The 15754-nt window shown below is 39.6% G+C and overlaps 1 protein-coding gene across 1 annotated transcript; it reads left to right on the top strand.

Annotated features, from left to right (window-relative positions):
• The first annotated feature begins 1472 nt into the window (after window positions 1–1472).
• Window positions 1473–14927, top strand: asf1ba (anti-silencing function 1Ba histone chaperone). The gene is made up of 4 exons (XM_080044442.1): window positions 1473–1827; window positions 2308–2423; window positions 4114–4290; window positions 14134–14927. Exons 1-4 carry the CDS (start codon window positions 1719–1721, stop codon window positions 14323–14325), a joined length of 594 nt encoding a protein of 197 aa, XP_079900568.1. The 5' UTR covers window positions 1473–1718; the 3' UTR covers window positions 14326–14927.
• The last annotated feature ends 827 nt before the right edge of the window (window positions 14928–15754 follow it).

Genomic DNA, 15754 nt, shown 5'->3' on the forward strand with positions numbered 1-15754 from the left:
GCTACCTTGACTGCCTACTCCCTGTCCAGCTCTTACCTAGCAACCTGTCTGACGGTGGTGGTGGCATGAAATAGCGCCTCCACCGGGTATCATGTTACCCACCATGAGAACGGATATCAACATTCCTGAGATATTTTAAGGATGAATTCGGCGGGCAGCTGGTCCACTGGTCTCTAATCCTCACCTAATCTCTCCCTTCTCAGACTCAAAGGGGCAGAGAACATGTATGCTACATTCAAGAGTCAAGACTAATCTGTGGTGGTGGTGGTCAGATATTTTCTTAATTTGGACAGTTTGTAAGGGCAGTGAGGCGTTTTGTAAAAACAGAGAACTGCTATGGAAAATAACTGTGATATTACAGTAGTGAGTCAGTCTTAGATGGTGCACCTATAATGCTATAGCCAACCATGTTTGTGGGGTTTCGTTTTTACTGTTGTTTGACACACTAGTTTGTAAACGCTTCCATACTGAGAAATACAGAGATAGTTTTGATAGGCTGAATCAACTTTTTGTCAAATGAGTTGGCAATGGCTTGAATGTAAAAGATACACACTGTAGCTTTAACTAATTACAACCCCTAATTGAAAAAGTGCCGTTAATCCACATGAAATGAAGTGGTGAATGATGGTCATAAGGAGAGGTTTACTGGATTACATGACACAGCCCATGATTATCTTTTAGGCCTACTATTTTAATAGAAAAACTATTAACAAGTTGTAGGCCTCTGTCTTGTTTTATTTTCTATTCATGGATTTATTTTTATATATGTTTTTCTTCAATCACTGATAGATCAGATGATGACATTTTTTGTAAACTGTAAGACTAGCCTCTACGAGATTTCCAGTCAAGCCTCTCCATGTTTGACCTAATGGCTGATGGAGACTCATCTTAATAATACATTTTTGTGGTGTGGTTATCTTTTCAGTTGCTTAAAGGAATATACATTTTAGAAAGGCTCTCTCAGTCAGTTGTCCCATAGAGTATGACTGCAGGCATACAATGTGCACAGGGTGTGGAAACATCACATGCACAGCCACAGACAAGATATAATCTTGCTACAAACAAAAACAACTTCGGAAAGCTTTAAGCCCACATTTTGACTCAGTAGAGTACTTTTTTCAACTATGTGTTTGTTTGTTTCCCTAAAAAGTTGTATTGTGGCATTTAATTTGAATTCATTAGGTTACATTGTGACATAAGTAGGCCTTAATCTTAATCAAAAGTAGCAAAATATCTGAAAAATATGCATTGAGTTCAGAGTTAATAGATTAAACGTTTCTGTCACATTGCAATAGGCAAATTTGTTTGGTGGAATATTTTCTGTCAGTCAGTTGTAGTTTTGTAAGTAAAGGCCTCGCCTGCTGGGCCACTGGGGGGCGATAGAGACACATCGTTGATGGAGGCGGGGTCTCTGCCTGTCACGTGCGCACCGCTTCCCGTTGTCGCTCGCGGGGAAGCCTGGGTAGGGTAGGACTGTGAAAGCGGCGGGAGAACAGCATATTTATCCTCCAGTTTAATTAAAGCTAGTTTTTCTGAACATTAAGTGAGTAGCGAGGGTTTAGTCGTTTAAACAAGTATTAATTTAGGACAAACCAAGGGTGTTTAGCAGATAATACACAAGACGCTTTTCACTGTTTGTGCCGTAGTGTTGCTTTTAAGCGTTCCCCGGGAAACTGGTTTGTTTTTGGTTAGCCCCCTTTTTTAGCGCTTCAGCAGCAATGGCGAAGGTACAGGTTTTGAATGTTGCTGTCCTAGATAACCCAAGTCCATTTCGAAACCCGTTTCAGTTTGAAATAACGTTTGAGTGTATGGAGGACCTCCCCGAAGGTAGGTGCCACCGCTGAAAAGCTGTTATTAGTGTGTGTTTGAGGCCAGAAAGTGAGCCTGCTACTAGTTCAGACAGTACTGGTGATTGCCCAGAGCTAGCGCTAGGTTAGCTATGTTTTCTATATGTCAAAAAGTCGTCCAATTTGTTAAAGGTGACATAACGTAACACGTTAATGGCAAAGTGATTCTACACATCTTGACTGGACAATTTCCTCATGGTGAATTCATCTCTAAGATGTCTTGTAAAAGTTGGATAAGTGGAAAATATAAATATGCCAATGCAACAGACTGAGTGAATTCAACTAATATCATTCATGTTTTCCTTATTTAGTATGCTAAACGTCTCTTTCAATGGTTAATAGAAAATGTGACGATCATTATTGATGTTCAAGTAATTGATTAATTCTCTCAGCAGTATATTGATAACTTTCCTTTTTCTAGTTAAACGTGACTTCAGTTTCTTTGTTTTGTCTTTTATAGACCTGGAATGGAAGATCATCTACGTAGGCTCAGCAGAGAGTGAAGAGTATGACCAAGTCCTCGACTCTGTCCTGGTTGGCCCAGTTCCTGCTGGAAGACATATGTTTGTGTTTCAGGTGTGTTTGTTATAGGAAAACTTAACTGAAACAGTACTTTGTGATCCTTTATCCACATAGTATATATACTAGGAATTGCAATTTCACAACAACTTCTTATAACACCCTTAAAAAATAATCATTGCATCCTCTTGCAATAGCATTGTAGACAGTTTTCCTTTCTGTGCGTGGCTTCCTAATTGTTCACAAAACAGTTTGAAAGATACCATTTTCGCACATCATCAAAAGTGAGTAGTTGTTTTTCAGCCATAATATTTGGATGAGATGCTGTACCAAAGGAGAGTGGCTACTGGCTACCAGGGCCGGAGTGGGACTAATTTTCAGCCCTGGAGTTTCATACCTCACTTTAGTATGTTAGTCTGCAATAGCCTCTGTTCAACACCCCGAGCCGACTACCGACTTGCCGTACGTCCTGCACTTGCGCGGGATGACATTAGGAAGGCTGTAAGTGCTGCTTCAAAATGTAGATTTAGATCATAAACCACCTTATAAACCATTTTTGGTGCCAGATCAGTCAGGCATTATGAAATGGTTAATGGAAACACCGTTTGAGTGAAGAAACAAATCTGAAATTGAAGAAAACTACTTTAAATATGTTTGAATTTAAATACCATAATTTGTTATTCACTGAGAAATCAAGTTAAAAGCCCTCGAATACAAATATATTTATGAAATATAGATGCACATGACTAGTCGGTTAAACGTTTAAGCGTCCGCTGACTCACTTGTCGGCACCAGAAATATTAGTCAGTTAGTAATTTATTGCCCACCACTTGGACTTGAAAATAAAGTGTGTGTGTGTGTGTGTGTGTGTAGGCCTACAGGTGTTGGCTGATAAGAGAGGGAGAGAGAGTTAAAATGGTGAGAGCAGCACAAAGCAAAGTAAAAAGGTTTTCTTGATCACTGTGATGACTCTCGTTCAGTCGTGTTTTTTTTTGTTTTTTCGTCAGCTGTTATAATGCTGTTATATTGTGTGTTGTTTTGGGGACGAACCCAAATCACCACACATCGGCACTCGGCGGTCCGGTGATAATCAAACAGTAGCCTACAGTAACATTTAAAAAGAAACTTTATAAAGACATACTTAAAATAACGATCTCTGGATTGGAGAACGTGACTGAGCAATCGATGTGCGTAAATCCATTTGGTAGGCCTATGTATGTCAGATGACGGGCCGTTATATTAATAATAAACAGCGTGCAGCACATTACAACAGCATTAACATTAACAGCTTGGTTATTGTCTAGAAGAATGTTAAGGCTGAAGGGCTCCTAAATAGTTTACATTGTGCTTGATTTTCTCACTGTTTTTTAAAAATAGACTAGTCTAAATTAAAACTGTAACTTTAAACGTTGGGGAAATGAGTTGTTATGTGCATTCCTAAAATGAAGACATTTGGTTCTATAAGTAATCAGCATGCTGAACATTTATTTTAAATGATTTTCACTGCAATACGTATACCTATTGATTCATCTCAAGTGACTCATCTATGCATTATGGCGTCCATTTTGCCATTTAAATGAACTATGTTATAATCCACTCACAGAAAAATAATTGCTTGAAATAGACTGACTGACCCTTGTGCCATAATCACCATTTGACAAGAAGCTGGTTTACAATCCTGTAAGGACTTTATACAAAAAGCTGCTTAATTTTTTTGCAAATCAATATTGTTGTGTTTTTCTTCTAGGCCGATGCCCCAAACACTGGATTGATTCCTGAAAGCGATGCTGTTGGTGTAACTGTAGTGCTGATAACATGCACATACCGCGGCCAAGAGTTCATTCGCATTGGCTACTATGTGAACAATGAATACACAGAACCTGAGCTTCGTGAAAATCCACCCATCAAGCCAGACTACACACAGGTAATTGTTGATTCCTAGATGCTTTGAGTTCTATTGCCAATGTGACTGCCCTAATGCTTATTGCACTTGTTTAAAATAATACTTAAAGCTAGGGCTGCAACAACGAATCATTAAAATCGATTACTAAAAGCGTTGGCAACGAATTTGGTCATCGATTCGTTGAGTCGCACGATTAATAAGTCACTTGTAGGCGCTGCACTGTTTACATCCAGCCACCGACAGGTTCATGCACGCCCACAGCGAGCCTTCCGCACGTGAAGCGGTGTGGGAAGGTTATAGTGTGAGCGGCCACAGCTTGTATTTTGGTCATATCTAACACTGGACTGTAGGCCTATATAAAAGTGTTGTACCTTTGCTGTCTTTGGGTTAAAAAAAACTCCTTCAACTCAGTATCCGTCTAGTCCAAAAAAACTCTGTCAGATGCTGCTGCTGCAGACGGGCTCGGAGAGTCGGTCAGTTAAAAATAGTAATCCAGTTTTTAAATCCATGTTAAAATCGGAAGGATATAGAGCTAGTTAGCTTCAAAAAAGTGGCAAACAGTCAAATGTGATGTGTTCAGGCCGGCTCAGTAATATGATTGATGTGTTCAAATGCAACACAAAAAAAAAGAAATCTGAGATTTTGGCGAAAACTTGTCTTCCCAGCAATATAAAATAGATAGTAAAGATGGAATTCTGACCTGTTTAATGTCCTATCTTGAGCTATGATCATATCAGCAATTAAAGCAATAATACAAGTTCTATTTCAACAATAATAGAAAAGTATCAATAGTGATATCAATAAAGACTTGGATCGTTAAGGAGTCTCGAAAATGGTATCAATATCAATAAAAATTAACGATCTCCTGTCATCTGAGAGAAATTAAGATGATTACATTTTTTTTAACCGTTAATATTAGGGGTGGGAGTCTCTTGGCACCTCACGATTCGATTCCGAGGTCAACGATTCGATTCAAAATCGATTCTCAATGCATCTCAATGCAATTTTTTTTTACGTACATACCTATGTGTGATTTTCAAAAATATATTTACATACACATCTGAGTTTGCTACTCAGAGTCTGCTAATCACTTCCTACTTTTGTGATGATCATTAAATACAATCAACAGATGAATTACCTTCTCTAATATTGTATTAGAGAAAAGGCTTTTCTTGTCACAAATATGACTTTCTATGACCAGTGCAATAATCAATGCAGCTTTGAACACAATATGGGAGTATGTGCAAAAAGTATGGCTTGGAATTCAGCTCTCATACAAAAACGTAAACAGACACAAAGCCAGTGCAGGTCATATGGGTTTGCTGCTCTCTGCCCTTTTTTTTTTAGCATAGTGTTTTTTATTCTGAATGAAAAAGTATAACAATACAATGTATATCACACAATGTGCATGTAACACTTGCAGAATACAAATGAATGAAATTTTTGTTTTTTTACACCCAAACCCCCCTCCCCCCCACCCCCCATGGCGAACATACACACTACCCTAGATGACAAACAGTGACCCAAGTACAGAGCACAAACAAAACAAAAAAAGCATTAGAGTGCAGGAGGACATGTCAGTTAATAAATAATAATAAAAGATAACTTAAGAATAAAGTCAAAATAAAATAAATAAAAAATAATAATAACAGCGATTATTATAGTAAATTAAAAAGGACAGAAGGCTGGATGGGGAGGGGCCTGAGCTACAAGTCTGCAGAGAGATTTTTCAATTTGTCGAAGTGTTGTATAATTGGGCCCCAAGTAGAACCAAATTTGTCAGGTTGACCCCGAAGCGAAAACTTAATTTTTTCTAATTTTAAAAAGAACATAAGATCCTTCACCCACACAGTACAACTTGGGGATCGGGGTGATTTCCAGTCCATCAGAATTCTCCTACGCGCTAGGAGGGTTGAGAAAGCAATAGCATTTTTATGTTTATTGTTTAAGTCTGGATCTTTATCAGAGTCTGTACCAAATATACACATAGAGGCATTGGGTTGAAGGTTTAGGTTCAAGGATTCAGAAAGGAATTTAAATATGCCATTCCAGTAGTCTACCAGTTGTGGGCAGGACCAAAACATGTGCGTAAGATCTGCAGGTGAATTATGACATCGATTGCAGCTATCTTGTACATTTGGGTAAATCTTTGAGAGTTTGGAATTACAGTAGTGTAAGCGATGCAGTACCTTAAACTGTATTATGCTTAAGCGTGAGCATGATGAACTCTTATTCACTCTGATTAAAGCTTGATTCCAAAATGATTCTGATAAACTCACTCCCAACTCTTTTTCCCAATCTCCCTTAATCTTGACAATATTAGTCTCAGCCGCTGAGTTAATAATCTGATATATTCTGGATATACAACCTTTAAGCTTTGGTGGTGAATCCAAGATTCTTTCATATAATGATTCCTGGGGTAAGTTAGGAAAACTAGGGTTTAGAGATTTGGCAAATTGCCGTACCTGGAAATAACGGAACAGATGGTTTCGAGGGATATTATATTTCACAAATACATCTCCGGAGCTTCCAAAAACCCCACCTATATATAATTGACCAATGTTAGTAATGCCGTTTTTAAGCCATAAATTGAATGCATGATCCAGTCTAGAGGGAAGAAAGAGGTGACTATTATGGACAGGAGTTAGACTAGACGCAGCAGAGAGGTTAAATCTTTTGCGGAACTGGGATAAGATTTTCAATGTTGTAATTACTATAGGGCTGGATGAGTATTGTCTTGGGGAAAGGGGGAGACTGGAGGTCACCAACGATACAAGGGAGCAAGAGGGGCACGAATTAGCTTCAATTAGACACCAGTTAATTTGGGGGAATTTAATCCAGTACATTATTTTCTGTATATTTGCAGCCCAGTAGTAAAATCTAAAATTGGGAAGAGAGAGACCTCCTTGAGTGCGGTGTCTTTGCAACATCACTTTATTTATCCTCGGTAGTTTATTGCCCCACAAAAAGCCTGTAATGAGCTTATCTAAAGTAGTAAAAAAGAGTTTAGGCAAGAAGAGTGGCAGACACTGGAACAAATACAAAAAGCGTGGAAGAATGTTCATCTTAATAGCGTTAACCCTGCCTGCTAGTGAGAAATATATCGTTTTCCATCTGTCAAAGTCTTCCTTAATCTTAATCAATAATGGAGAAAAGTTCCTATCATACAAATGTTCATATTTCCGAGTGATATAAATACCCAGGTATTTAAATTCAGAATTACATTTATGAAATGGCAGTTGCATTTCTGGGATTTCAGTAGCCAAATTGTTTAAAGGGAAACATTCACTTTTTGCAAAATTCAATTTATATCCGGAAAATGGCCCAAATTGTCTAAGAATTTCTATTAATGCCGGGGCAGATTTAGCTGGGTCGGAAATATAAACCAATAAATCATCAGCATAAAGAGAAGCTTTATGCTCAGTGCCCCATCTAAGAATACCACTAATGTTTGGTGAGGTTTTAAGAGCAATTGACAACGGTTCAATCGCCAAAGCAAAAAGTAACGGGCTTAAAGGGCAGCCTTGGCGGGTACCTCTATGTAAATTAAAATATTCTGAATGTAATCTATTTGTAATGACTGAAGCTTTGGGAGAAGAATACAAAAGTTTAACCCATGACACAAATTGGTGACCAAAACCAAAGTTCTCCAAGACCCTAAACAAATATGGCCATTCCACCCTATCGAATGCTTTCTCCGCATCTAAGGAGATAACCATCTCTGGAACCTCTTCAGATGCAGGTGAATAAATAACATTTAGCAGGCGGCGGATATTACTGAATGAGTGGCGATTGGTAATAAAACCAGTTTGATCATCGGAGATGATCTGGTGTATAACTGTTTCCAGCCGCATAGCCAAGGCCTTCGCCAATATTTTATAATCTGCATTTAGAAGAGATATTGGACGATAAGATCCACATGCATCTGCGTCCTTCCCAGGTTTTAACAGCAGAGTAACTGATGCCATAGTAAGAGTTTGAGGCAGGGTTCCTTGGGCCAATGACTCATTAAACATGTTAAGCAAAAGTGGTGATAGTTTGTCTGAAAATTTCTTAAAGAATTCAATTGGAAAACCATCTGGCCCAGGTGTCTTCCCACTTTGCATGGCTTTGATTGATTTTGTTATTTCACTTATGTTCCATGACTGTTCTAGATTCCCGGCTTGATCGTTTCCAATTTTAGGAAAAATTATACCCTCAAAGAACATTTCCATGTCTGTATCATTAGGTGGACTTTCAGATTGATATAAAGTAGAGTAGAATTCTTTAAAGACATTATTAATTTCAGATGGGATTATTGTTAATTGATTTAAGATATTTTTTATTTGGGATATATGCTGTGAATTGGCTTTAACTTTAAGCTGGTGTGCCAGTAATCTTCCCGCCTTCTCACCACTTTCATAATTGAGTCCACGTGCCCGCAGAAGTTGCCTCTCTACTTTACCGGTTGACAATAAATCATATTCCTTCTGTAAATTCAATCTCTGCTTGGAAAGGTCTGGTGATGGTGTCATTGAATTTTGTGAGTCTAACTCTCTTATAGATTTTAAAAGTTTGTCTTGTTTTTCTCTGCGTACCTTATTTTGTAAGGAAGAAAAAGCTATAATTTCTCCCCTGATGACAGCTTTGAGAGTCTCCCAGAGAAGAGAGGGGCTTACATTGTCTTTCTGGTTGTTTATGAGAAACTCATCAATGACCTTATTAATCAAATCACAAAAGCTTTTATCACCTAGCAGGAGAGAGTTGAGCCTCCACAGAGGGCGGGGTTTCTGCAAGAGATTAAATGACAGATCTAGGATTAATGGCGCATGGTCTGATTCCACAATTGCAGAATATTCTGTATTAGCCACTGATGGGAGAAGAGTTTTATCTATAAAAAAATAATCTATACGGGAATATGAATGGTGTACATGTGAATAGAAAGAAAATGTTTTCTTGTTGGGGTTCTGGAACCTCCAGGGATCAATGCATCCAACCTGATCCATAAAGGCTGATAAGGCCCTTGCCATTTTTAATGGAGGTATTAAAGCAGGGTTGGATCTATCTAGATTGGGGTTAATTAGACAATTTAAATCACCTCCAAATATCAAGTAATAAGAATTTAGAGAAGGAATATTGGATATAATTTTCTTTATAAAATCTTCATCATCCCAATTGGGGGCATATACATTAACAAGTATCACTGGTGTATGAAAAAGTGATCCAGAGATTATAATGTAGCGGCCATTCGGATCAGAAATAACATCTGCTGCGGTAAACTGAACTTTTTTATGGAAAAGAATTGCCACTCCCCTTGATTTGCTATTGAAATTGGAGTGGAATATTTGACCGACCCATGGTCTTCGTAATCTAAGATGATCCTCTATTATTAAATGTGTCTCCTGTAAAAAAATTATTTCAGATTTGAGTTTTTTAAGGTGAGCAAAAATTCGAGCTCTTTTAACAGGGCCATTTAGCCCCTTAACATTCCAACTGACAAATCTGGCAGTGTCTCCTCCTGTTATTACTCCACTTAACATTACTTTACTCTGGGTTTATTGTTATATTCTATTTGTGAAAGGTAGAGGTAGTGTGTATCCCAAAAAACTCTGAACACCCTGAGAAAAAAACAAAAAAAACTAAAGAGAACAAAAACAAAACAAAAAGGAACAACTTTAACACGTTCCATTCCTATGCTGGTCTCCCTAACAGGGGCTAGCCGCAGGATTCCCTTATCTTGTCCCCCGAGAGACATTTCCTATATTTCTCCTACTTTGAGAGAAAACACCCAACTTATTCAAATCCTATATTAAATGTAGTGTATAATTTCCCACAACAAGTACAAACCAACTGCATAAAAGCTTACATCTGAGCCACAAATTAGTAAAGATGAGTAGTCGCCTCATTAACAATTAGTGTGAATAGCAGTTACCAATATCTGCATCGGGGCATGAGAAGTGTGTGCGCATTTCTGCGCACCTGCTCACACAGTTCAGCTCTTACATTGTCTTATCCAAATTAGCCTGCAACGCGCCGCTCATAGAAGGCCCTCGCTTCTTCGGGGGTGTCGAAGTAGAACGATTCTCCATCAAAGGTGACGCGCAGACGTGCCGGGTGTAACAGTCCGAAGCGGATGCCTTTTTTGTACAGCTCCTGCTTAATGCCATTAAAAGTAGCTCTCTTTTTGGCCAGGTTAGCACTCATGTCTTGGTACACTCTCAAAGTCACATTGCGGTGTTTCAGTTCGTGTTTCATTGCCCACCTTAATGTTTTTTCCTTGTCAGAGAAGTTATGGAAGCACACGATGAAAGGCCTCGGCTTTGGGGATCCTCGTTCCGGTAGCGGGCCGGTGCGGTGCGCACGGTCGATGGGCGGGGGTGACGTGAATATCTCCCCGAGAGCCTCCATCAGAAAGTCGGCTATGAACTGCTTCGGCTCCTTGCCAGTCTCGCTGCCCTCCGGTATATTCACAATGCGAAGATTAGATCGGCGCGATCTATTTTCCAGGTCTTCTACTCGGTCTAGGAGGTGTTTGTTTTGGGACTCCAGGGATTTTACCGTTGCTTCGGTCAAAGTGATCCTTTCAAAGTTTTCTCCCACTCTCGTTTCGGTTTCGGTGAGGCGTTTATTAAATGAGTTCACATCCTCTCGCAACGCGTCAACGGGGGCTTTCAATGACTGTGACGTGGTTTGTATGAGCTTCGCCATATCCTCCTTCATACTGGCTCGTTGGTTTTCAAGCATGGCTGAGAGTTGTTGAACCGAAGCGGGCTCGTTAACTTCGGTAGCTGGCTGAGTGTTTTCTGTAGCGGAGCCTGCGCTCGTCGCCATTTTGGCTAGCTGTTCAGGTTGCGAATTAGCACGAGTTATGTAAGCTTGAATTCCTTGTTGTTTGCGGCGTTTTGATGGCATATCTTATTTATTCCATTTCCAATGCGCATTCGGCGGCTTGTTGTGAGGCAAAAAGTGAAACAACGGGACCGTATTGAAGGTAAATAATGCAAATTAGTCGGGAGCCTCTTCTCGCGCGTCTGTTCACTACATCGTCTAACCCGGAAGTCGCTCTCTGCCCTTTTGTCGCCACTTTTAACAACTCGCACTTGTGTAGTTTGCATGTGCAGTGGTGCAGGAAATACTAATATTAAATACTAGTTCCCACCCCTAGTTAATATTTACCAGTTAAAAATCTTATCGGTTGACCGGTTTACCATGGACATCCCTTATATACTGTATACATGTACACTCACCGGCCACTTTATTAGGTACACCTGTTCAATGGCTTATACAAACAAAAAGATAATCAGCCAATCACATGGCAGCAATTTAATGCATTTATGCATTTAGACGTGGTCAAGACAATGTACTGAAGTCAAACCGAGCATCAGAATGGGGAAGAAATGGGGTTTAGGTGACTTTGAACATGGCATGGTTGCTGGTGCACGGCAGGATGGAGCCATACTTTCATGTTGTTTAGGCCAAATTCTGAACCTGCCATCTGAATGTCGCAACTGAAATCGAGACTCATCAGACCAGGCAAGATTTTCAATCTTCTTTTGTCCAATATTGGTGATGCTGTGAGAATTGTAGCCTCATTTTCCTGTTTTTAGCTGACAGGAGTGGCACCCGGTGGGGTCTTCTGTAGCTATAGCCCATCTGCTTCAAGGTTGGTCGTGTTTTGTGTTCAGAGATGGTATTCTGCATACCCTGGTTGTAACGAGTGGTTATTTGAGTTACTGTTGCCTTTCTATCATCTCAAACTAGTATGCCCATCCTCCACTGACCTCTGACTTCAACAAGGCATTTTACGTCCCCACAAATGCCGCTCACTGGATATTTTTTCTTTTTCGGATCATTCTCTGTAAACCCTAGAGATGGTTTAGAGTGAAAATCCCAGTAGATCAGCAGTTTCTGAAATACTTATACCAGCCCTCCTGGCACCCTCAACATTGCCATGTTCAAAGTCACTTAAAACCTCTTTCTTCCCAATTCTGTTGCTCGGTTTCAACCTCAATAAGGTGTCACGTCCAGGTCTACATGCCTAAATGCATTGAGTTGCTGACATGTGATTGGCTGATTAGTTATATGTGTTAACAAGAAAATGAACCGTTGTACCTAATAAAGTGGCCGGTGAGTGTATATCATACATTGTATGTTTTTTTTGTGTTATCCCAGTTAAGTTTATTTTAAAAATGTTATCATTTAATATTACTTTTAATAGTTCCGGGACGTTGGAGCAATAACCTGGTGTTTTGACACTGCAGTCTGCACTGTGAATTTGAAGTAATGTTCAGTTTTTTAATAGAGATGCGGCATTTACAAATGTTTCTTTTTTTATCCGATTCATCGATTAATCGAAAAAAATAATTGACCGGTGAATCGATTATTAAAATAATCATTAGTTGCAGCCCTACTTAAAGCAGAAGTTAGCGCTTGGATCATTTTAGCTAACTTCCTCTCAGTGACTGTGGTTACCAGTCCCCTCCCTTGGCCCTACGTCACCACATTAACTTGCGGCGGTCGTTGGAGCAGCAAGTTATCTTCTGGAGGACGCTTGTTGTCAACATCACTTTTTGTCAAAATCAATTAATATCTCCTCATGATCAGCTGCCTGTCTGTCCTGTGTGTGCGTGCTGGTGTTAATACCATAGATAGTAAATAATATGGATGTAGCATCCGGGCTGACCTCAGTTATTCACACGGCATCCAATAATCCTGGTTTGTGCGCGTCGCCATTTTGTGAGATTTTTACTCCGCCTCACGTCGGTGGGAGGGAGATAGCTGATGTATACCTCCGAGGCAAAGTGAGGGACAACGGGCGGAGAGCTGTCACTCAAGATATCGCGCCAATACATTTTAACTTCCAAAAGAATAAAAACTAGCGTGGTCCAAAAAAATTCACCCCCCTCAGTGTTGTCATGGAGATATGACCTAAACATACAGACTACAATGTTTTTTTTTATCCAGGCCTGAAATAGGTGTAATAATGCTGTGAAAACGGCATGTTTAACATTGGAGTCAATGAGAAATGGCTTTCTTCTGCATCCAGCCGCCAGTGGCAGTTCCGGGGTTACTACAGTTGTGGTCACTTCCTTATTGGATGCTGGTAAAAATCGCTGAGGTTGGGGCTTGGTTAATACACAACCTAGGCTCTGAAAACAGGTATGTAAACAAAGGGGGCCCTATGGGGGCCTAGGCTATGTATAAACACTGGATTCTTTTCTTGTACACATTACACAAACAGTACGTACAGGTAACAGATTGTGAGGAGATATTTACTGATTTTGGGAACCAGCATTCTCCAGAATAGCTGACTCCACCTTTTAGATTTTAAAAGGTGGAGTGTTTTTTTTTTTAACCTTGAAAATAGCGTAAACGAAGGTAGTCGTCAAGCAGCACAGTGCACTAATACATTAAGGAATTAAAGCTTTTATTGCTGCTAAACCTGCACTTTGGAACAAAAGTCCTAAGATTGTTTGATCCTTCAAAAATGACTCATAATCCAATCAAAATACTTGATTAAATACCCAATGAAGCAGAAATGTTACTATGTTCCTGTAATCAATGTTATTCATTTAGAAAGGAACTTTATTAATGAGCCACTGCAAGTTTTGCTGTAATAACAAAGAATTTTGTTTGTAGTTGACATTTTGTAATGTGACCAATATTACACCTTTTACTCATAGTTGCAAAAGAACATGTTGAAATGAGTGATAACAGTTGCAAAGTTCTTGTGTAATGCTTTTATTAAATCTTGATTGTTAGATGAATAACTTTGAAATTTGTATCGACATGGATGGATGCCAAATGAAGGTTGAGCTATTGCCAACTGCTTGTATTAGAGCACATACCAAAGTATTCATATGTATTTCCATCTTCCTTTCTCAGCTCCAGAGAAACATTCTTGCATCAAACCCTCGTGTTACCAGATTCCATATAAACTGGGAAGGCTGTGCCGAGCGCATGGAGGACTGTGAAAATGTGGATCCCACATCAAATTCCATGCTCCCTCCATCCTGTTTGCCAGGCAAGGCCCCGCCCATGGGGCTACAACCAGATAACTCCATGGACTGCTTATAGAGACCAACCTCTGCCCCAAAGGTGAAAACTCACAGCACCAAACCTTATTTTTGGAGAATGCCCGTGGACATTCTGGTGTGGATGTACAGACGGCTTTGCCTTACGGCTGAACATTTTCAAAAACCAACTCTCATTTTGGGCTTCAGTTGAGTGTTTGTTCCAAGGAAGATTACGAGCATCTCAATGGTATAATGGCCGCTTGTAGATAGGGGTTCCTTGCCATGAGGTTGAAAGCAATATATTGAAGTAATTTAACTCACAGAAGGGAAAACAGTAACTATGAAATGCTTCAGCTGAACCGAAACGCAACAGAAAGCTGATGTGTGATTAACCTTCCTTCCTTTTGTTGGTGCAGAACTGATATGTACTCATTGAAAAGGATTTCAGCACTGAAGCAATAGGCAAATATATTTTAAATATGTTGCTTTACAGGAATTTAATAATCTGCCTTTATATTTCGGGGTCAAATTCCTTTAGCACTTAAACCTCTTCCCACTTAGATTCTGGAGTTTTGGATGGGCTATGTAGGGGCTATATCACTTTCTCCTGTGTTTTCTTTCTTTCTTTTTTTGCAGTTTTGTGTTCCAAATAAAAGACCATTGTATTTGTTATGTATCTGCGTATGACATATGTGACGGTGAAAACTGTTTCTTTGGCTTATTTGATCTTTTTATCCTTTCTTTTCCAATTCTGACCACATAATTAGGAAATAATACGAATCACTTTGAAATGTAATCCTTGTTAAGAATGTATGAGGCAGGCTTTTGATTATAAAGGTTAACGCACACCAGTGTGCCAACCCTGTCACACTAATATCAGCTGAGTATCCTCTTATATTTTCACATTTGACTAAAAATAGCCTGTTAACGTCATGTCCAATCACAGATCAGACTGGTAAAGGGGTTGACTAGCTGCAGAACTGGCTTTGGGAAAGGGAAATACTACTTTGCAAATAATGATTGTAATTGCGTGGCTCTATTTGATTAGTGTGCTGCACAAAACTCAGTCAGATAAATAAAAACAGCTGATAATTTAAAGAAAAAACAAAGTGAACGTTTAGGGCGTATGGGCTACTAGCAAGTCTGAGAGGCGGGACAAACCCATTACACAGACGAATAGCATCGATGCATTGATTGGATGTATTGATGCTTATCCAATCAACTCTTGTATTGCGATTTCTGTCGGCTCAGTGTGTGTGTATTTAGCCAATCACAGCCAGTTATGGGCGGGTCTAGGTGGATGGATGACTGGAGTTTCCCTTGCGGTCTGAAGATTAATGGAAGGGGTCTGTTGATCATAGGAATCGACTATCAGATGGTCTCTCCAAGGAAACCATTGCACTTGATGCTTGGCTTCAAACCTAATGCGGAGATATCCATTTGAAATAACCCACAGCGGCAGAAACGAACAACCCGGACACCACTTTTGT

The sequence above is a fragment of the Ammodytes marinus genome (genome assembly GCF_949987685.1).
Source record: "Ammodytes marinus genome assembly, chromosome: 16".
NCBI lineage: Eukaryota > Metazoa > Chordata > Actinopteri > Uranoscopiformes > Ammodytidae > Ammodytes > Ammodytes marinus.

Coding starts and splice junctions, on each gene's coding strand:
- asf1ba (XM_080044442.1), top strand. CDS start 1,719: ATGGCGAAGGTACAGGTTTTGAATGTTGCTGTCCTAGATAACCCAAGT. Junction 1,828..2,307: donor TATGGAGGACCTCCCCGAAG/GTAGGTGCCACC, acceptor TGTCTTTTATAG/ACCTGGAATGGAAGATCATC. Junction 4,291..14,133: donor TCAAGCCAGACTACACACAG/GTAATTGTTGAT, acceptor TTCCTTTCTCAG/CTCCAGAGAAACATTCTTGC.